Source organism: Anomalospiza imberbis, chromosome 1, assembly GCF_031753505.1.
Source record: "Anomalospiza imberbis isolate Cuckoo-Finch-1a 21T00152 chromosome 1, ASM3175350v1, whole genome shotgun sequence".
NCBI classification, from domain to species: domain Eukaryota; kingdom Metazoa; phylum Chordata; class Aves; order Passeriformes; family Viduidae; genus Anomalospiza; species Anomalospiza imberbis.
The window spans coordinates 59,949,022-59,970,560 of record NC_089681.1 but is presented as its reverse complement, the minus strand read 5'-3'; the positions used below and the strand labels follow the sequence as shown (position 1 = coordinate 59,970,560).

Genomic DNA, 21,539 nt, shown 5'->3' with positions numbered 1-21,539 from the left:
TTGATAACCCTGCCATGGATCATTTGTCAACAGTCTGAAGAAAGCAGTTAAGCCTGTCCGCAACAGTGCAAGAGGAGGCTAGGCTTCACCTGATGAACAGTAGCTTAACTCGACCACATTGAACCCAGGTCAGATAATCTACAGCCTTAGCCTGAATGAAAGCTCACCAAAATTACTTTTTCACGTCTGTAACATGCAGCTGATGGATTTTAAACAAATATAACCACAACCTCAGCTAGGGAGAGGTAAAAAGCCCACATGATGTAACTGTATTTTCATGTTCCAGGATCAGAGGGAGATGATGACATCTTGGGTGAATTTGTGTACAAGGGTTCCACCACACCCCCTCTTGACCACTCCATACTGACAAGCCTTTACTTAGTGCAAAGAGGCTACAAAACAATGAAAAAAATCTTTTAAAAGGTAGTTTCAGAAAGCTTTATTGAATACTTCTTAATTTATTACAGAATCAGTAAATTACATTTTGCATTAGCCTGCTTTGCACTTTCCAACCAGTTCTGGACAATGTTACAGGAATTCTGTACTACCATCCCAGGGAACACGTACAGTTTGGAAGGACTTCTAGTGGTGTTTGAGTGTGACTGTGACAGGCCTGAAGACAGGGTTGCTTTGTCACATGACACTACAGGTAGAGAAAGCAGATCTCTTAAAATGCTGTCATGCTGGTTAACCATATGGCTGGTCCAAAGGCTCTTCCCTTCTACTATCTTGACCAGAAAAAAGCCAGGTGCCTCCCTATGTTGTTGCACTCTGTTGTTCATCCCAAACCCAGGGCTGTTGCAATTCTGGTGGTAATTAAAAAATCTATTTGTTTATTATAGAAGTGAGACAAATTCTCTTGATAGAGACTATCACAATTTCGTGCAGATGATTTTGCATAAGTGAGAAAATAATTCTAAATGGGATTCTGAAGTCCAACACTATTATTTAAAATACTTTTTCATATTAATTTCCTATGAACTTTGTATGTCTACCTTGTGCAATTAACTTTCCTGTAGCCTTATTTGTTAAATCCACAGTGGCAAATGCGAGAGTTTTTCCTTGCTTCAAAATCTGAGCTGTAATCAGTATGTCTTCTCCAATCTTAGCAGCTGAAGTGTATCTTCAAGGAAGGAAAAAAGGAACAGGTAAGCAACTGTACAAAGGATAAACCCAAGAATATTCCTGCATTTTATATTATTATGAAAGAATTAGCAGAAGCAGGTAATAAAGCCACATCTCTGTCTGCCTGCCTACTTGCAAACCCCCACATGGATTTGAGCTCCTCTAACTACTGGCAGTGGTAATTAAGTATAAGGGTTCTCTGAGAAAATGGAGGCTAGAAAGAAAGGCATTGGCTTGGTTCTGAGGAAAAGTCTGTTTTGGAACAGAAACAATGAGGTATCCAAGACTTCAGTTAAAAGTTCAGCTCCAAGTCCTATTCCAACTACTGCTGGCTTCCTACAGCCTTTCTAAACTAGTCTGGCTGCTTCAGGTGCAAAATGTCACTGTCACAAAGGCTCCAGAAGGTCATTTCTGTATGGAACTGTAAGCATAGGTTAACTGTCCCATACCCTGGTTAGAGGAAAGTCATGGAAATCTGGGCAGCCCTCAAATGTTGTTTCCATTCATTAGACAAGGCTTTGTTTTTATTTACATGAGCAGGAGGGTGTGCTTTTAAAACACACTCTTTGGGGAATAGGAAGAAATTTCTGCACAAAGAATTCCACTGGAAAGAATTAGGAGGAACATGATCCAACCATGATTTGAGGTAAGGGAACAATATTCAAATGTTAGAGCTACAGAGGAAAATTAAGAATTGCTGGATGTTAATCTTGTTGAGATAAATTTCAACGAGTCCATTTTTATACACGACGCCATGTCACAAGAATGTCAGTCACGCCTAACGCTGATGTAGCACCAGCTCCATTGCTTGCCAAGGGCAGGATTTCAGCCTTGTCTCATTTCCAGAAGCTGCTGCTGATCCTCTTGTGGTTACCAAAAAAAAAAATTTCTCTGTTTCTCTCTGTTCTTTCCATTACTGAAATAGCTTCCTCATGACAACTTTTTAAAAAGCTCCTTCCCAAAAAGGAAAAAAGTTCTTGTAACAATATTTGATATCCAATCTCACTTGTTCAATGAATGCAGTAGTCCAAGTTAAAAAAAGATATTAATATTGCTTCATGTAACATTGCCTAAAGGTAATTTTGGATCTCCTCCAGAGACAGCACTTCAGATTTCAGCCCTTATGTAATTGGGCGACCATAACCAACAGTGTCAATAATTAAGATGTTGGCCTCTTGTTATACTACAGCAGGAAAAAAACGGTAACAACAGGAGAATTTTAGGTTTTAATTTCCAGTAAGATGCTAGTCATCACAGTGGTATCATGAAGCTGAAATAGATGCTTAATCTCCCATCTGCCTAGTGGAGAAATCAGAAGGTGCTGGGAGAGAAAGGAGGAAACCTGGTAAAGATACAGATCACTCCCCACACACTTTTAAAGCTTTTTTTTTTTTTTAAGGCAGTTTTGATGAGGGGTTACTTTTCTAACATTTTCAATGCTCTGTGCTAGTTATTCCAAGTAGGATTACTTTAGTTCCAATTGGTCATAATCTCTTCATTAAAAGTTATGAAGCAAAGCTGACAAGCTACAATAGCATGATCAAAGAAAGTTTCAGATCAGTTGGTTTTTTAAGACACCATGCTTTGAATTTTCATTACAGGAAGAATTATTGTCAGTATAAAACTCCCTTAAAATAACCTAGAGTAGAAGATTTGTCTTCCACTAAGAAATTCTGATTCAATCTGTAATTCACCCTCTATACAAAACAGAGGTAAACTCTTTCCTAGTTTAATATTTTTCTCTGATTTATGGATTAATACTAAAAAAAGGGTTTATAGAAAGCTGCTCACCCTAGAACTTGGCTTTTGAGGAGACATTAACATACCTGCACAAGCAAAAACTGAAACCAAACCAATTTCTTAGGAGTAAAATTGTTGACATATCAACATCCCTTTACATTCTATAAAGGAATGGGCACTGTCTCATCAACATATGTAACAAATAAAAGCTTAAGAAGGTCCAACTCAAAATTTGAAACCAAATGACAGTCTCCAAAACCACACATGCAACGCCTTTAATTTATCAAAACAGGACTTCTCAAACCAAAGAAATCACCCATTTTTAGTGAGTGCCACAGCACAGAAAAGATGTCAGTGGAGTCAATAGCGGAAGAAATGTTTTTGGTAACCATAGTGGATGATACCTACGTTATGTTCATGTCCACACTGACCCCAGGCACTGCTCTTTCTGTGTACAGCAATGCTGCTGTTGACACCACATCCACAAGGGTGGCTGTCAAACCTCCGTGTAACGTGCCACCTCTATTTGTATGCTCCTCCTCTACTTTCATTTCACAAACAACTTTTCCAGGAGTTGCAGATTGAAGTTTCATCTGTATAACAAAAAAAGAAATAAACTGTTTAGTGACAGTAGTACCAACACCTAATATTGCCCTCAATCAAATTGAAGTAAATTTTTTCTGACTCTGGACTCAGGAGACAAATTAAAAGATGGAAAATAGAGTAATTCAACTGTCCCATTAGATATTTCCATAAATTTTGAGCAGAAGACTGTTGCTTTAGAAAAATGTGTACTTCTAATGCAGACAAATATTTAAACTGACAGCTTAACAGAACTTCAATATGTGCTATGCTGTCAGGAATTCCTTAGGAAGAAACTGTCTTCAGTTTTCCTTTTGCTTTAAGCTGTGAGTGAAAGACCAGATTAGAGGGAACAAAAAACTGCTCTAAGTATCTGTGTGTACCATAGTTGTGAAGGCATATTTGTTAGCTCACAAAATGGAAATGAGACCACCAGTGATTCATTAATCATTAGATAAGAGCAACCTCAATAAAAATCAGTATTTTGAAATGAGCATTGGAAATACTAATAGATTGGCCTCTCTGATGGGAAATTCATATTCATGAGTAGAAGTATCCAAGGCTGTATCACAGTGTTACAGCATCATTATCACTTTATATACACTTTTATTCCAGCCCACAGGTGGCAAATCCAGAATTACAGCTCACCTATGATACCATGCTTCCCCCTATAACCAACACAATAAGATGGAATTTTGAAACCAACAAGTTACTGCAATTCAGTATTTGAAAATCTCTATTTAAATTTCTTCAGTTAGTAGCACTATATTCAAAACCTGAAAGCAGATACAAAACTGGGATAAGTTCCACATATATTTACATGTATAACTAAGACTTTTAAGTGCCTTTAGACTATTAAAAGTGAAATGTGGACATATTTATTATATTTATTCCTACTAATTTTCAGGTTTTTACAAGGGCTTTTTTAAACTTGAATGTTTCCATTCTGTTACCAGCTGAGCTTAAATATTTTTTAATCTTAAAAGGTATTAAGGTTGAAATGTTTCCAGTTTCATTGTTCCTTATTTATAATGCAATATAAGAGCTGAGTTTCACCCTTTCTGATAAACCAAAGTTTATCCAAATTTTGCAGACAAATGATACAAAGATCAATGACAATGTAGTACAGTCTTCTAATGGAAAAAACAGGTATTAAACAGAGAGGAAATTACTGAGGCAACGTCCAAATATAGAAATAGCACCTGTACCAATGAAAACCCCAATGAAATCCTAAATCAGGCATGCTGCGCTGCACTGGAGGCCTGAGCTTCTGACAGAATTTCTAAGAAGGACTTTACTGATGTTCAACACTGGGAGCAGATTGCTTCCACTCCTGTCAGGGACTGGTGCTCCACCCCACCAGCGAGGCAAGGAAAGCATCTGGTCCCATTTGTCATTGCTCTGATCTGGCACTACATGCCTGCTCTCCTTGATGAAAATAGTTCAGTACTTGAACACTTCCAGGACCTACTCAGCTAGAGCTGCTGGTCTGTGCTTCTGCCAGCCCTGCTGTGCTTGTCCTCCCACGTGTGCCTGAACAGCACACTGCTTCAGCTTCCAGGCTTTAAACACAGCCATTAAACCATGGGTAGATACCACGTTGGAGTTACACCAGAAACTAAGTGTCAGGCTGGAGGTGAAAGGTTTCAGACTAAAATGCGTCTTCTCTGGAACAAGAAAAGCCTTGAGTCATTTAATTATGATAAGAGATTTCAGGTATCTCCCAGAAAAGCAGCAGTTACTTTTAATTCAAACACAACTGTACTTTTATTTTTATTATGATCAGATTCCTAGCATCCTAATTCTAGAAGGCTGCAGGAAAAATCTGAAAGTATTCTAGAGCCAGACTGGAAGCCTGTCTCCCAAGGCTCACTTCTAGCCAGTTACCTTTACAATCTGAAATGCTAATATTTGCTCACCACTTATCAGGATTTAAAAGGAACGTAAAGTTATCACAGTGAAGTGGTGACCAAGAACTAAATGGACTCTATTATAAATATATAAACTATCTTCTTAAAGCTTTATACATTTTTTAAAAACTTCATACTCACCAACATGTCTTGGAAAGACAAGACTGTAAGAATTACTTTGCAAAAAGTTGATTTCTATTAAATGTATCATATCATGGAGCTGTCAACAAAAGCACTGCTTCCATTATAACATTTGCTCCTCTATAATGCAAAGCATATTAATTTTTACATAGCTGATTTTCTTAGATATATTTACTCCATCACTCCATGTCACAGTTAAACAACCAAATAAAAATTAAAGTGAAAATTTAATGAGAACACTGAAACTTCTTCTAGAACGAGAACTTTCCTATGCAGCAGCTATGCTACTGCATACTACATAAGCTGCAGTGTAAATTAACAGTAGCTTCAACTTTTTTTTGAGCATAATGTAGCATGACACTGCAGCAGTACCAACTACATTACTTTACACCAGAATGCGTAGTGAAGGTATAGTGTAAGGCCTTGTGTAGAAATTCAGAGAGTCCTGGGGTGTGCGTTGTGCTTTCAGCCTGACTTAATGCTCAGCAGATGTCATAACGAGGCATCTTGCTAATTTTAAACAGGGAAGAGTTTATTTCACAATTTCACGGTCCTGGAAGTTAGTGGCTTCGCACGTACTGGGAAGGAAAGAATGCCGCCTGCTGAATGACTCCTGAAGGTTATTCAGTACAGCCACCTTCGGAGAGCTGCTGGAAGGCAGCTGGAGCATTTAACGAGAGTTACCGAATACCAACTGAGTTATTATTCTCATTATAACAACTGTTTTCTGCCTCGTGTCAGCAGCACGGCCACACGGCCTGGAATGCGGGGAAACACCGGCGAGCCTGCACAGCCGGGCTCCTGCCGTGCCCGCAGCCCCGCCAGCCAGGCTCGGCCCTGTGCAGCCCCCGAGGGCTGACCCCCCGATCCCGGTTCAGCGCGTTATTCCGGGAGCGGACCGATGGCCGAATAAACGAGCTGTCTCGGCGGGGCCGCGCTCCCGGAGCCCCGTCCTCCGAGTGCCCGTACCTTGCGGAGCACGCGGTCGAAGCCCTTCGACTCCAGCATGTACTTCATGGCCTCCTTCAGGCTCTCCACCGTGAACCCCATGCTGCCGCCCCGCTGACCGCCGCCCGCCCGCGCCCCGGAACGGCAACCCCGGCGGGCGGTGCCTCTCCCCGCCTTCCGCCGCAGCCATGGCGGAGCGGGCCGAGGCAGCGCCGAGCCCGCCGCCGGCCGAGCACAAGCGGCAGCAGGAGGATGACGATGAGGAGGCGCTACACGTCGCCAAGCGGAGGAAGGTGCTGTGCTCCGAGTTCGCCGCCATCACCAGCAGCGACGAGGCTGTGGCGCGCCGCTTCTTGGCCGCCAGCGACTGGCACATGGAGGTACGGCCGGGGCCGGCGGGGCCGCGGGGCTGCCCGGCGGCGGCCCCTCCCTGCCAGCCGCCCCTGTGTTTCAGAGGGCGCTGAACGCCTACTTCGACCCGCCGCGGGACGCGGAGGCAGCGGCGGGCGGGGCCCCGGCCTGCGCGGACGGCGGCAGCTGGTAGGTGACAGACACGGCGGGATGTGGCAGGAGGAGGGGGTCGGGAGCGGCGCCTCCCCGGGGGGAGGCAGGTTCCCCTCAGCGGGAAGGCGCTGGGGCCCCACACCCAGGGAGAGCTGTCGCCGGGCCGAGGCGGAACTTGGCGAGCAGCGCTCCCCCCCCGCTGGGCATCGCACCTCGGCTGAGGTGTAGCGAGGCAGGTGGTTCCTGTTCTTTTTCTGCTCCCGTTCTTGTCCTTTCGGGCTTTTGGGCTGCTTTTTCCCTTTGTGGACCCTCTGGACTGGTGGATTTGGAGAAGGCCTGTGCCTTTTGGAGAAGGCACAGGCGCCTTTTCTTCTCATTGCCTTGTGTTGTGCAGTGATACATACGCGGATTTTTACCATACACACATTTGTATATGTGTAAATTATGCGTATTTGTATTATAGTGGATATATGCATATTTTTATTTCTATAAATAAAACTGGCATGTAAATGCACACCTTGTTAAATGCACCTGGGATAGTTAAGATGTAAGATCTGTGTTTTGCATGCACCATCTCACAGCACCTTTGGAGGATGAACTGAGTGTATTGATCTGCGTGTGGAATTGAACCTTTCCAGATCCCTGCCTGCTGTGGTGTAACCCCAGATACCAACTAAGTAGCACGCACCTACTCACTCGGGCACCCTGACTTACCACCACCCTCTCACTGGGGTGGGAAACAGAATTGAAAAAAAAAAGATAAAACCCATGGGTTGAGGTAAAAACAGTTTTACAGTAAAAATAAAATTAATGATAATAATATAAAATTAATTGTAATGAAATTTGAGATTATAGAGAGAGAGAAATGGAAGCCAAGAAAAGATAAGTGATGCACAGTACAATTGCTCACCACCTACTGACTGATGGCCAGCCCATCTCTAAGCAGCAGTTAGCTCGGCCTGACCAGTTCCCTCCGAGTTAATTCACTGAACATGATGATCTATGGTATGGAATATCCCTTTTGCCAGTTCAGGTCAGTTTGCCTCGTCACGTTTCTTCTCAGCTTCTCATGCACCTGGCAGAGCATGGGAAGCTGAAAAGCCTTTGTCTTGAGGTGGCAACTAGTTAGCAACAACAAAAACATCAGTGTGTTATCAACATTATTCTGACCAGGTTTCCTTGGCAAGATTTTGGTAGTGAGGGGCTACAGGGGTGGCTCCTGTGAGAAGCTGCCAGAAGCTTCCTCTGTGTCTGACAGAGCCAAGGTCAGCTGGCTTCGAGGCAGACCCACTATGGAACAATGCTGTGCCCATCGGTGATGGTGGTAGCGCCTCTGGAATAATGTACTTAAGGTTGAAAAATTGCTGCACTACAGCATCTGCAGCAGAAGAGAGAACAGAAAACATCTCTGCAGACACCGAGGGTCAGCGAAGAAGGAGGGACAGGAGGTGCTCCAGGTGCAGGAGCAGAGATTCCCCATGTGCAGAGCATGGTGAGGCAGCTGTGCTCCTGCAAAACCATGGAGGACCACAGTGGAACAGAGATCCACCTGCAGCCCAGGGAGGACTCTACACTGCAGCAGGTGGGTGCCTGAAGAAGGCTGATCCCATGGAAAGCCCACACTGGAGCAGGCTCCTGGCAGTACTTGTGGGCACATGGACAGAGGACCTCATATTGGAACAGGTTTGCTGGCAGGACTTGTGACCTTGTGGGGAACCCATGTGGAAGCAGCATGTTCCTGATGCACACAGAGAAAGAGTGGGATTGTGGGGAAAGAGTTGAACTACTCAAGTGCTTTGGATTTCATTGGTTACCATCTGATCAGCTTACATTGGAATGGTAAATGTTATCTTCCATCCATAAGGAGGAGGAAGAGCCACTTACTTCACCTATGTACCACAGCTCTGTATGACTGGGGCCTGTATGTTTTAGTTACTGTGCTTTTAAACGATGTTGAGATCAATACATGCATTAGAAGTGAGGCAATCACAGGTTAGTGTTACGCATACTAACAAACAAATACACTCTGTCTTTAGCATTGACCTCACTGCAGATGCAACTACGAGTACTGCTGGTGTCAACAGTGAAGACACACCGCAAAAAGAAGATGACAGCAACTTCTCGCTGATCACCTGGAACATTGATGGGCTGGATCTAGGAAATGTGAAAGACCGAGCTAGAGGAATCTGTACATACCTGGCATTGTAAGTACAGCCTCCTCTTTGTATTGTCAGGTACCTGGATTCAACAGAAAAAGCCAAAACCTCTTGATTTAAGAATTTACAAATCTTCATGTGCCAGTTATCTTAACGTTGGATGCAACAGATCAATCACTGTATAAATGCTAAATATCTGAGAGTTGTTATACTGACTGTAAAAGGTGTGAACCTATGCAGCATCCCAGAGGTTAAATGTTTTGAGATGGCTACTTTAAAAGTCTAATAATGAACAATACTGGTCAAGTTGCAATCATACATCATGAACATAGTTCATAATTGCATCCTGTACATGAGAATCTTCTGGAAAACATGTCCCAAAGCTACTTTGCAGCTGCTTAAGTTGAATTCCTCATGTTATGTAGTATATGAAACCTGCAAGGTCATGGTAGAAGGAAGTAATGCATTTTATTACCATGTCGGTTTCATGTTCATAATAACAATTGTTTCCTCCCTTTTAATAACGGTGGTGTCTATGTGCTGCTAAATACAATGCAGATAGCTTTTTTTCTTTTTTAAAGAGCAGATTCTTACAAAACCTAGGAAAACGAGGGCAAGGTGCACCTGAAATCCCTTACTTTGTTCCATTTGGCCTCAGAGTGTTGCAGTACTACTTCTCAGTAATTAATTGAATTTTTTCTTGCCTTGCTGATTTCAGATACAGTCCGGATGTTGTGTTTTTACAGGAGGTCATCCCACCACATCTCCCTCTTCTCCAGATGAAAGCAGGCAATTACACTATTATTCCAGGTAAGAAAAAAACCCTCAGGTACTAAAGACAGAAAGCAGAAAATAAAGTTTGGGTTTGTTCTGTTTCTCTTGCCAAAACCTCCAACCATTTAAAAGAATATAAAGAGTAAAGTGAAGAAGGAAGCGTTTGATGTTTCTGTGTTTTGGTATCAGCATGTAGCTTGATGCAAATTATTCATGTGAAAAGCTTGCTTTTCTGGCATTTTCCTGTGTATTTCTTTCTGCAATTTGAAAGATTGGTAGAAAGCGTAGTCAATAAGTACCATAGATAAGTAACTTTTTTAGGTACTTGCATTTAAAAAATTTGGAAAATTCAGAGCGTTATTATGCAACTTTTCACTAATGACTTAAAAATCAACATATTCTCAAAGGTTGTGGTAAAAAGATCTCTTTCAGAACCTTAACTGCTTCATGGCAGTTCTGCTGTGGCACAGCAGAAGATGTCCTCAAACATTTCTTTGCTTGGTCTTCTGTAGGTAACATAGATGAGTATTTCACTGCTGTAATGTTAAAGAAATCAAGAGTGAAGCTACTGAAACATGATATAATACCTTTTCCAACGACTGCCATGAAGAGGAACCTTTTAGTTGTGCATGTGAGTGAGTCAGGATGTACTAAGCAGCTGTACTTCTGTCTTCCAAACAGAAAATCCCAGGAAAGGCTGAACTGGCTTTTTCTCTATGACAGTCTCAAAGAACAGAAAAACTTCTCCAAGCATACAAACCCAGTTGCATTTGATACTGACAAACTTGAATCTTTTATGCAAGTTACTTACTTTTATGTAAGTTACTTATTTATTTTGTTTTCAAGTCTCATAACCTGTGAAAACAAAACTAAAAGCCTGTTATCCTTTTGTAAGCCCCTTTTCTTCAATGTAAAACTAATATTAACCAGAGCTCTGACATTCAGTCATTAGCTTTGTGATTAGGTTTTGTCCTTGAACTTCTTACCATGATGTGGATGCTAACACTGCCTCTTGGTTTCACACATAGGTGAGCATATCTGGTATTGAACTTTGCCTTATGACCTCTCATCTGGAGAGCACTAAAAATCACTCCCAGGAGCGTATAAAGCAGCTGCAAATAGTGTTAAATGAAATGCAGAAGGAGTCTGAGTCCACCACTGTTATATTTGGAGGGGATACAAACCTCAGAGACAGCGAGGTAAATAGAAATAAGCAACTCTGTTATTTAGAGAAGATATTTTGACAAAACCTTCTCAGGCTTTTCTGTTGTCTTTATGAGAAATTACCTACTTAACCAGAACAGAGATATTCAACACTTATTCTTAAGGTGGGGAACTGTGACTAAGTAGAAGTAAGTGTTGTTATGGCTGAGGTGGTATGTATGGAGACCCCTTCCCAATAACAAAATACTTTAATAATACTGCTTGTATCTGAGCAGATGCAGGCAGATTTGATGAAAGTTTTGACTTCGAAAACATCTTATTTTGAGAACCTGGTCTTGTTCAACTCTCCAGTTCTCAGAATAAATGAAGGAGCAGGGTGCTCTGGAGAAATAGACCTTAATCCCTGGCAATCAAGACATTCAAAATTAGAAGCAGGTTTTGGCTGCTGATACTAAAAGGGAAATTTGTGCATTATTACTAGCATTTCACGTCTCCTTATCATGAAATTCTGTTGCAATTAACTGGAATGACTTTGCTTTAGGAAACATGGTGTTGGCCCCTATACCTCAACATTTCAGAGCTGACTATTTATTTTGGAACATGTTTTGGATTTAGAAAGTGCTACGGAAACGGTCATGCTTTAGAGTATCTGGAGAAATACCATAGCTTAGAAAGATCTCCAAGATCTTTGATTTTTAACAACTTTTGCAGAAAAAAATCCAATGCTGTGACAACTCAGTTCCGTTTTTTGAAGGTAAGAATTGGTGGATTCACTATCTTGTGGGATTTTTTTCCCCTCTTTCTACCTTCAGGTTACTAAACTTGGTAATCTACCTGACAACATTAAGGATGCCTGGGAGTTTTTGGGTAAACCTCAGCACTGCCGCTACACTTGGGACACCCATTCCAACACCAACCTGAATGCAGCCTACAAGTGCAAGATGAGGTTTGACCGTATTTACATTCGGCCTGCAGTGGAAGGGGGGCATTTCATTCCACGAAGCATGGACTTAATTGGTTTAGAAAAACTAGAATGTGGCAGATTTCCTAGTGATCACTGGGGCATTCTGTGTAATTTTGATGTTATCTTATAAAAAAGAAAGAAAGATTCATGTCTTCAGTTTTTAGTTGATTTATTCTTGTTTTTACAAAATTTTACTCTCTCAGTTTAAGGTAGGGCATATTTAAGTTTTCAACCCCAATACATTCTTTGTTCCTGGCTTCTGCAGGAATGGCTTTGTTTCAAGCCAGGTTTCCCTTTTCCTATTGTATGCATCTTCTCTTGAATCACGTTTTATAATATTTATTTTTAAAAATACCTGCAAAACTAAACAAATTCTAGTTTTAAAATGACAGGAAAAACCTGTAAATACAATTGATAAACATACTCAGTGATTTAAAAGACATTTTTATTTTGGCATGTACTATGATCTCATAATAAAGGCTGCTTTTTTTTCTATTTTAAGACTGCTTTTATTGTGCCTTCATTGTTTATTTTGTAGCCATTCCCATTATCCTTTATGACCTTGTCTTTTGTAGGATGTTTTACGTTAGATTCTGAAGTTTGTGTTGAATGTACACACCCCTTCAGGCAAGACAGTAAAGGAGCTGAGGAAAGAATGACTAGATTCTCAGAAAATAAGGGTTTCTTAAGTAGAAACTGAACTGCTGTTGAACAGATTTAAGAAAAATATGCCTTCTATTTGGCAAGAAAATGATATAGGCAGATGTATGGAAGGTGTTCACTTGGGATGGTGTACGCCTTTCTTGGTGTTTATTAACCTGGATATGAGGCTCAGATTAAGATGTATCATGTTTCAGTGATAAACTGCTAGGCAAAGTCTGAACAGCTCAAGGCCTTGCTGACTTCGCAGAAGATCAACCAGGCCTTCCTACTCTTAAGAGCTGTGTAATCAATGTTGCAGAAGCTGTTGTTTTATAGATGTGCATTGCTGATATAAAAGGGAAAGCCTCCTAACTTCCTGATATAAAGTTCAGTGCACAGGCATGGAGAAGGAGGACAAATAACCTGTCAGTGACGTGAAGTGAATGGAGTTTGACAACGTAAATTCTTTTTGTTGTTGTTGTTTGTCTTTGGTCTTGAGCCCAAAGCTTACAAACAACTTGTACTTTGCTGCACTACTGTGGTGGCTTGGTTCCACCTAGTAGCCAGTCTGCCACCCAGCCACTGTCTCAGTCCCCTTCCCCATTGAGGTGGGAGGGAGGAAGAAATAAGAAAAAAAAAAAAACAAAAAAAAACAAGAAAGCTCATGGGTTGAGATAAAGGCACTTCCCAATTATCCTCATGGGCAAAACAGACTTGGTTTGGGGAACTTAATTTGTTTTGGAAACACATGCAAGGAAGGAAGTTCCAGGAGGTTCAGCTGGAACATGAAGAAGAACTTCCTTACTTCGCAGGTGGTTGAGCACTGGATCAGGCTGCCCAGAGAAGGGGTGGAGTTTCCCTCACTTGGGATATTCAAACTCACTCCTTACTAATGTGCTCCAGTGGACTGGCTGTGCTTGACCCAGGAGCTGAATGACTGCTGGTGTTCACTTCCAACCTTACCCATTGTCACATTCTGTGACAGTAATTTACAGCCAGTAAAAGTGTTTGACAGCTCTTTCAGTAAAGATATCCATCCTGATGTCCAGTCTAAACCTCTCCTGAATAAGTTAACCAGCTCTTCCTCTTGTCACAGGAACGGGGAGGCCTGCGGTAGGTGTGGTTTTCCTTTCATTCAGCAGGAGGCCCAGGTGACCTTACTAAACAAGCAAATAAGCCTCAGGATGTTAATTCATCTGCACAGAAATCAGCTGCAGAGGTCTCCTGTTCTGCTTTCACTTCTTTAAACAACAAATTCCTTTTATTAAAGGTGAAAGAGAACAGCCTGTTTTGGGAAAGATGTCCCATCCTTGATTGCTTTCAACATATCCCATTATTTTATAATAACTCAGCTGCAAAAACAAGGAGGGAGAAAGCATTGATACATTTTTAAACTCATGTTGAGCTCATAATCTCTTCTTTCTATTTCATTATAAATAGTTCTGTGAGAAAGTGAAAAATAGGTACAATTGCCAGGATTTTCTAACTGCCAGGCTTTTCCTTCTGGGCTTAAAATGGGGCTGGCACAGATCACGCATTACGACTCGCTCTATGACAATCTTGTTCCTTACTAAGCCTTTGAAGAAATGTCATGGGGTTTGTTGTCAGGGCTTACACCTCCTCCCCCTCCCTGGTAGTTCCAGCCAAAGGATTTGTAGGGAAGGTGAAGGCAGTTTGACTTTTCTAGCAGTGTTTGAGAAGGGAAAAGTACAATAAACTCGTGTTTCATCATCAAGAAACACCAGATTATGAGGCCTTTTCTATTATGGCTGTTTTTGGTTATGTGGCTGCACCTGGACGATTTTGGAAGACATGAAAGAGGCTGACTCCTGTGGTTCTGAAATAGGTTTTTAAATCAGGGATAAAAAAAAGCAGGAAAAAAAAGAATTCAGAGTAGTGTGTGATCTATCTCAATGCCTAAACTCCAGATTCACTTCTAGCATTGACTGATTCCTCCTTTGATCAGCAGTCTTTCTTAACCTTTGGAATAGATAGTGAGGGGGGAACATAAGAGCAAGCAAAGACATAACATTTGTATGGGCCAATTCATTTTTATAATTATAAACGGTAGGTAAGAGGAAGACTCAATTCAGTGCAATTAGTGGTTAGTCATTCTTTTAAAATGAGGAAATTATGCATACATCCTTTGAAAGCATTCTTGAACTACAGAAGTGGTAATACTTTATAGGAAGACATGAACACTAAATGTTTCACTGACTACTGGATGTGAAGCAATACATCTTTAATTAAATGTACTTTAAACCACTTAATAAGCATCTATATTGCTGACAATCAAGAGCAGTCAGAGTCTTTAAATTAATTTGCCTCTTAATTTAATCAGTGATGTAAAAGGAAAAATATCTGCTGAATAGAGCAACTAAAACTTAAAGGGGTAGAAAACGGCGAAGTTAAATCAAACAAAACATTTCTTGGCCTGCAATTTGTAATTTGATTTGTTGTCTTGATTCAGTAGCATAATATTATGGCATCTATACAGCCCAAAGGATTTATACAAATGTGAACGTGAGAAAATTAATAATCAACAGTAACCTGTACTTGTGAAAATCATGTACAATTGGAGCTTTATTTTATTTACTCTTTGATTATTTTATTAACTTTTTGATAACTCTCAGTTATCAAGAGAAGCAATTTTTTTCTGAGAATCCAGCCAGTCTTAAACAGTCCTACATGAAAAGAGCTTGAACTTATTAAAAGAGAAGATATATACCTAGAATTAAATAAAGAAATGTTAAACATATAGGGAGTTAAATAATAAATAGATGGATTTAAAAAGAAAAAAAATGGGGAAATAGCATGTAAATTTCCAAAGGTTTTGTTCACTAAGAGTATAATAAATGTTCACTAATGAAGATATGTAGATTTTATCTTTTTATTTCTTGGAGACAAAGCTTGTTGTGTAACATCAGCTCAGAGGAAAGAGACTCCCAGTGACTGAGAAGTCTTCAGTGTAACACTGACATTTGAGAAAGTAAGAGGCACAATGGGCTGCAACGTTGCTTAATTACAACAATTGAAATGAAAGGTACACTGTTTCTGCAGTGATAACACTTAAACGAAAGACAAAAAGGAAGGATTACACCGTGCCATGATAACATTTTGCACTACAATATTTCCTGATACTGGTGCAACAGAGGAGCTAACGAAAACCTACTGAGGGATCATTTGTTGAGGCAGAACCTTTACCTGGACCTGGAAGTAGATACTCTGTGCAAGTACAGCTGGCAAGGCTCGAAAAATATGTCCAAGAAAGGGACCTCACTTTCTTGTGGCTTTCAAAAATTCTCCCAATTACTGAAAAATCAGAAGAAAAAAATCTGTCTCGGATGCCCTGGAGGTGAATGCAATCATCCTTTTCAGTGTTGGCAGACACTTACTCGGGCTGAAACAGGTCTGAATTTTTTCCATTTAGGTTGGAATGTGGGGGAAGAGGGTCTTTCTGCAAAAGCACAACACTGTCTCACCAAGGTTTGGTAACCAAACTTGTGCATGTTCCACACCTCCATGCAGATGGCTGGCGGGGTTCAGGGTGCTCAGAGGGCTGCACCAGCCCCCTGTAGTGGGAGAAACCTCCCAGTAATGCTAAGCCTCGAGTCAGGGCTTCCCTGCCACCAGCACCAAGTGGGTGGCAGAAGCACCATTTGATGTTGATGGATGGGTGCTTGCCAGGTCTCCTAACTACCCCTGGATGTCTGGCAATGCATTACCTGTCCTGGTTGATGGCAGCTTCACAGGGTTTTTTGTACCCAAGTGAGTGCACCTGCTGTGGAAAGGAGCTGGAGGTGAATCAACATTGATCTAGTAGGCTATATTTTAAATCTTCCATGGTCTTCAGATAGCTTACATCACACTCAGCCTATTAGTTCATCAGTGTTAAACCTCTTAGCTCATCAGTGTTATGAAAGGCAAGAATTGGCTCAGCAGGAAAATACCATCTTAGCTTCTGCCCTCTGCAGTAATCTGCCTTCTTGGTCTGCTCCTCAGTTTGGTAGCATTTCTGGAGTTCACAGGCAGAGAATGGACAACAGGAGCTGCTGCTGGTGTTCTCAGTTGGGAGCTGTTTGCTCTGATGCCTTTGTGATTGCATGGGACTGGCATGCAAACGGAGAAAGAAAGTCTGCTTGTGACAAAGCCAAGGGCACTGGACCAGCTACTGCTGTGCAGAGAAAACAAAGAGGGGCATTTGCTGCTTTCATCCTTTCCCCTTCTTTCACTAAGATGGTGGGAGGTATCTCCTGACAGGACAAGAAGGCGGCTTATCTCCCTCAGCCTGCACTGCACCAAGGAGCCCTTTGCGTACTTGCACAGATGGTTCAAAAAGCTCTAGCTTTGAGTATCCAAATGAGTATTTTTTCCTGCAGAAGAATCTGAAGCTATATCTGGTGCTTTTCCAGTCAGTAAAATTAGGAACTCACGAGCTTGCAAAGCATTGGAGAGCAATCATCTTCCCTCACTGGCTCTGTGAATCACCCCTGGTTGCTGACAGGAAGGCTGCAAGGCATGAGAAATGGGGCTGCCTTAGTAAGGACAGATAGCCAGGCTTCCTCTCTCTATACACACTTCCCTTTCAACACCGACCAGTCTTGGTCAACATCAAAAAATATACAATGTTCTCATTGATCTTTTTTTGTGTCATTATTAGAACAATTATTTTTACATCAAATAAACAGACTTCAGCCTCCCTAACTGTGGCCTAACCATGGAAATCACAGAAATTGAGAAATAAAAATTGACATAACAACAGAGCGTGAAAATTATTTTAAATGCAGTCAGACAATTTCGGAGTTACAGTTCAGAGGTTCATATTGTATCTTTACAGAGCTTGCACCAAGGGAGATTTGACTATCTTCAGGAAAAGTCATACAGCCTACTGTTAAAAAATATTAGTAAGGTGGGAATCAGAGGGGAAGTAAAAAGACAAGGCAAAACAGTTGTATACTGAAGAGATGACATTTCTCTTTGCCTTTTTGACTAGTAATGAGAATCACCCCCATATTGCCTTAAAGCTAAATTAGTCCAGCACTGCAGAGAAGTTTGTGGTTATCCTTTCATGATGACACCATCATGGACTGTACCATGTCCTTGTTTTGGTCTATCATATCAAAGCTTATCTGATGGTCTATGAGCCAGGAAAGAGCCAGGGAGAACATTTTTTACTGGAGCAAGTTTTCCATTTCATCTCAGCAGCTTTCACTTCTTCACTGGCTCCTAGTGGTAATACTAAGGAAGAAATAAATTATATGCTCTACACGCCTCCTCTTCACCTGTCTCCTGCAACTTCAGTATAGAGTTTCCACAACTAGAGTATAAGTGATCTTGTGTTTTCACTTTTGCTTTTGAGGAAAATTCTATTTTATTGACAACTGGGGATGCCCATAAGCGGAGGGAAAGAGTCAGGTCCATGAAAACTTGGGAAATAGGTTTTGGAGCAGAGTTGGAAAAATTCCCTTCTGCAAGGAGCAGACTATAAATTATCACTGCAAGGTTGTCACCTTTCTGGTGTTTAGAGAGTAGAGGAGCCAGTATTTCAGTATTTCCTTATTTTGCAGAAAAGTAACTGGTAAAGCAGCAGGGATCATACACATATGTGTGGCGTGTTTTCCACGGACCACCTCCTCCACTGGTTTTCAGTCTGGGGTAGAAGACTGAAACTTTCTCAGCTATTAAAAGTTCCCCCATGTCTGTGTGGCTTTACTAGGCACTGGACATGCTCCATATTGCAGTATTATCTGCCATTACAAAACATTCTGAGGAGAACAAGGGTGCTGAGTGAAATGTAATGTTTTTGATTAGACTTCCAGGAGGGGGAATTTATTAGGACTGGCTGGCAAAAATCCTCTTTATGTTAGGCTTCTGCTAATAAACTTTGCATGCTTTCTGCTTTATGAGCATACAGCAAGGAAAAAAAAGAGGGATTCTTTTTGTTGCAGTTATTTGCAGTCTAATTTTTCAGGCCAAAAGATCGTCTGAATGATCTTAATTATAAATATACAACAGAACCAAGGTGAAGCACAAGTCACAGAGGATCCAGTAACTCTGTTTTCAGTGGATCAGCTTCTCACACAGTATCCTTTGGTTGAGGCTTTCAGATTACTTAACTAGGTTGCAAACAAAATGTTCTTTCACAATGTATTTTTGGTTTGAAAGGGGATTGGTAGCTTTCTTCTGTCTGCTTGAAGCCTGCTGAGCTGCATGTACTGTACTCTCTTAAAGCTTGGTTCTTTGCAACTCTGAGAATAAAATACTGCACTTGCTCCCATTGACTGACTGAAATAAAATAATCTATGATGCCTGAACAAGTCTAAATGAAATAATAATATCATTATTAGTGAAAACCAGATTGTTGATACAATAATTGAGCAGATTTATTGTCATCTCCTTGGACTAGTCTGCTGAAACAGCCTGATGTTTTATTTAATCTCATATCAGAGGAATTGCAGGCTGGTAATCCATCATTAAACAACATTTAGAATGATGGATGAAAATGTCAGCTTTCCCAACATAATCAATCCATATCTCATTAAAACATATTAATTATGTTTCTTATAATGGAACCTGCAGGGGTTTCTCAAGGAAAATGGAGACATCAGCTGTTGTTGAAAGATGAGATGATATATACTGTAGTTTATGAATTAATAAATGAATATAAAAATTCTTACCCACACTATCAATTGTCTTTTACCATTTTACAAATAGATCGAGTGCCTTGGCTTTCCTCTTGCTGTGAATGGCAGTATTTTGTTATGTTCATTTCGTTGGTAATAATTCAGTGAGAAAAATATTAAAAAGCATGTAGGAAAGACCATTTTGCAAATTATTTCCAAGACATGGTGTGGGGAAAAGCCCTTGAATGCAAATTAGTAGGAAAGACTTTACTGTTCTGTTGCTGTTTGCTAAGGTCAGCTTTTGTCCTTGTTAATCCCCATGCAGACAAATCAATGCATTTTTTTAACTACAACAGAGTTCCATTTTGAGGATACTTTCTACTGTGTGCTGGCTCCAAGATGAATGAAACCTTGATTTGTATGGTTGTGGTGCTGCTGTAGCTGTGGTCACAATGGCAGCTGTTGCCTCACTTTAACTACATTTTAGGATCACTTTGTGCTTCAACTCCTAAATATCAGTAAAGGAAAATGAGTAGTAAATGACTGCATTGTGTACAACAGACCAACTCATATTTCAGATGAAAATGAAGACTAAATGTAGCTTTGCCTGTGGAATTACCATTATCTGCATCACTAGCGGAAGAGAGCTGGCCACAGGAAACAGTTTCTATCTGTACAGCAACCAATGCAAAAGCAAAACTGTCATAGTGTGATCTTTATCAGGTCATCTTCATTGCACCAGACCAGTGACAAATGTATATGTTGGTCAGCTTGAGGGGCTTTGAATTCCTGATCCTATATGGGCTCTGGGCACAATGCACTCCCAAAATTTGTTCCAGTTTATTTTACCCAAGGCATTGCTGGCTGTGAAGGGAAAACAAGCAGTCTCCACAAGCTGTTACCTTTCCAGATAACAGCCTGTGTGTATGGAAACCAGATATAAGACATAAAGATCTTATATTTTCTCTACCTTAGACCTGCGGAGATATTTTACTTCTTTTTAATTTTCTTTGATTCATATAACTTCACCTTAGTGTATGTGAGGAGAGGATCTGTATACACAAGGCAGAAGTTTTGGCTTGTGTATATATCTGTATACACAAGACAGCAATAAGTTTTTGGAAGAAAATGTTTTCAGAGCACAGCACAGATTTTAAAAATGTTACTACTTGTATATCCTAAAGAAGGAGAAAATGTCACTTCTTCATGCAATGATGACATAAATTACCTTATCAAATCGCCTAGGCCAATCAAAAAAACAATCACAATATTTTCACACTTACTCAGAAATCTATCAGTGAGCTACTACAAAACTGGTTATGCAGATTATATGTCTTCTGAAATTACAATGATACTGTCTTCAGATTAAATAAAGGTACATTTTATGGCAGCTGAAGGATTAACTGGAAGGCAGAAAAGATGTCCAAATCTCAGCAGTGATGTCCAGAGCAGAAACGTGAATATATTATTAAAAAATGGCAGAAGTGAGAAAACATATTTGGTTTCTGTCAATAAACCAGAGAATGCACATATATGTCTGGTTTAGTGCCTATCTCTGAAGGGCACACATACATCACAAAATGTCTGAAAGTCACATTTAGGGAACTTTTCTTATTAATTCTTCTCAGGCAAGGGAAAAAAGAATGAAAGAGAATGTATTTTACATTATATTCTCTCCCAGCACAGTTTTCTAAGGAAAAAAAAAATCTTTAATCCCTAAGGAATTGTTCAATCAGCTTTATGATAACAGTGAGACTGATATGCCCTTGAGAACCTGTATGAGATGACTGTAAAAATATAAGATGAGGACATCTTGCATAGCCAGCCCTTTTCAGTAAGACTATCACCAAGTTCTGTTTTATCAGATAAGAAATGTATTAGCAACAGGAGACACACAGTCTACCTTTTCTAGTCATCAGAATACTTTTCCACAAACACTCCGATTTTTGAAAAGACATGTTTATCTTTTCTCCAAGCTTAATTTTGGCAATATTGTAAAGACTTCTAAGCGACCTGAGGATTCAATGAAGTTGTTCCTGTCTCTTTAGCAGTATTGTGCTTTGCCAGCAAATGAGTCATTTTCAATGCCATTCAACTTCAAAAAAACACGGACTAATGTTAGTCTGATCCTTTTAGTTGAATTTTGTTTATTTTTTTGAGCACAGGAGAAATAAAAAAGCACCAGCAGTGTGTGGGTTTTGGAAAGAAAAATCTGGGCAGCACTGATAACATTGAGGCAATTAGTGAAGCCAAAATTCATTCTGCT

The 21,539-nt window shown here is 40.5% G+C and overlaps 2 protein-coding genes and 1 long non-coding RNA gene across 4 annotated transcripts; 1 reads left to right on the top strand and 2 right to left on the bottom strand.

Annotated features, from left to right (window-relative positions):
• Positions 1 to 423: 423 nt before the first annotated feature.
• On the bottom strand, positions 424 to 6,601 carry ACOT13 (acyl-CoA thioesterase 13). Its single transcript, XM_068194038.1, has 3 exons — positions 6,468 to 6,601; positions 3,274 to 3,458; positions 424 to 1,123 (listed from the first exon to the last, which is right to left on the bottom strand). The coding sequence occupies exons 1-3, from the start codon at positions 6,546 to 6,548 to the stop codon at positions 967 to 969; spliced, it is 423 nt and encodes a 140-aa protein (XP_068050139.1). The 5' UTR covers positions 6,549 to 6,601; the 3' UTR covers positions 424 to 966.
• A 33-nt stretch (positions 6,602 to 6,634) lies between these two features.
• TDP2 (tyrosyl-DNA phosphodiesterase 2) lies at positions 6,635 to 12,505 on the top strand. Of its 2 annotated transcripts, XM_068194006.1 has the most exons (7): positions 6,635 to 6,826; positions 6,901 to 6,986; positions 8,987 to 9,154; positions 9,825 to 9,916; positions 10,393 to 10,511; positions 10,909 to 11,079; positions 11,857 to 12,505. In XM_068194006.1, exons 1-7 carry the CDS (start codon positions 6,635 to 6,637, stop codon positions 12,136 to 12,138), a joined length of 1,110 nt encoding a protein of 369 aa, XP_068050107.1. In that variant the 3' UTR covers positions 12,139 to 12,505. The 2 variants fall into 2 exon arrangements, with proteins under 2 accessions (XP_068050107.1, XP_068050118.1); XM_068194017.1 differs by lacking the exon at positions 6,901 to 6,986 and having other exon boundaries at positions 6,696 to 6,826.
• A 3,686-nt stretch (positions 12,506 to 16,191) lies between these two features.
• On the bottom strand, positions 16,192 to 20,922 carry LOC137476051 (uncharacterized). Its single transcript, XR_011000211.1, has 3 exons — positions 20,557 to 20,922; positions 19,649 to 19,781; positions 16,192 to 17,876 (listed from the first exon to the last, which is right to left on the bottom strand). It is a non-coding gene; the product is annotated as an uncharacterized lncRNA (long non-coding RNA).
• Between the last annotated feature and the right edge of the window lie 617 nt (positions 20,923 to 21,539).

Coding starts and splice junctions, on each gene's coding strand:
- ACOT13 (XM_068194038.1), bottom strand. CDS start 6,548: ATGGGGTTCACGGTGGAGAGCCTGAAGGAGGCCATGAAGTACATGCTG. Junction 3,459..6,467: donor TCGACCGCGTGCTCCGCAAG/GTACGGGCACTC, acceptor TTTGTTATACAG/ATGAAACTTCAATCTGCAAC. Junction 1,124..3,273: donor AGTGTGGACATGAACATAAC/GTAGGTATCATC, acceptor CCTTCCTTGAAG/ATACACTTCAGCTGCTAAGA.
- TDP2 (XM_068194006.1), top strand. CDS start 6,635: ATGGCGGAGCGGGCCGAGGCAGCGCCGAGCCCGCCGCCGGCCGAGCAC. Junction 6,987..8,986: donor TGCGCGGACGGCGGCAGCTG/GTAGGTGACAGA, acceptor CTCTGTCTTTAG/CATTGACCTCACTGCAGATG. Junction 10,512..10,908: donor GGAACCTTTTAGTTGTGCAT/GTGAGTGAGTCA, acceptor TTTCACACATAG/GTGAGCATATCTGGTATTGA.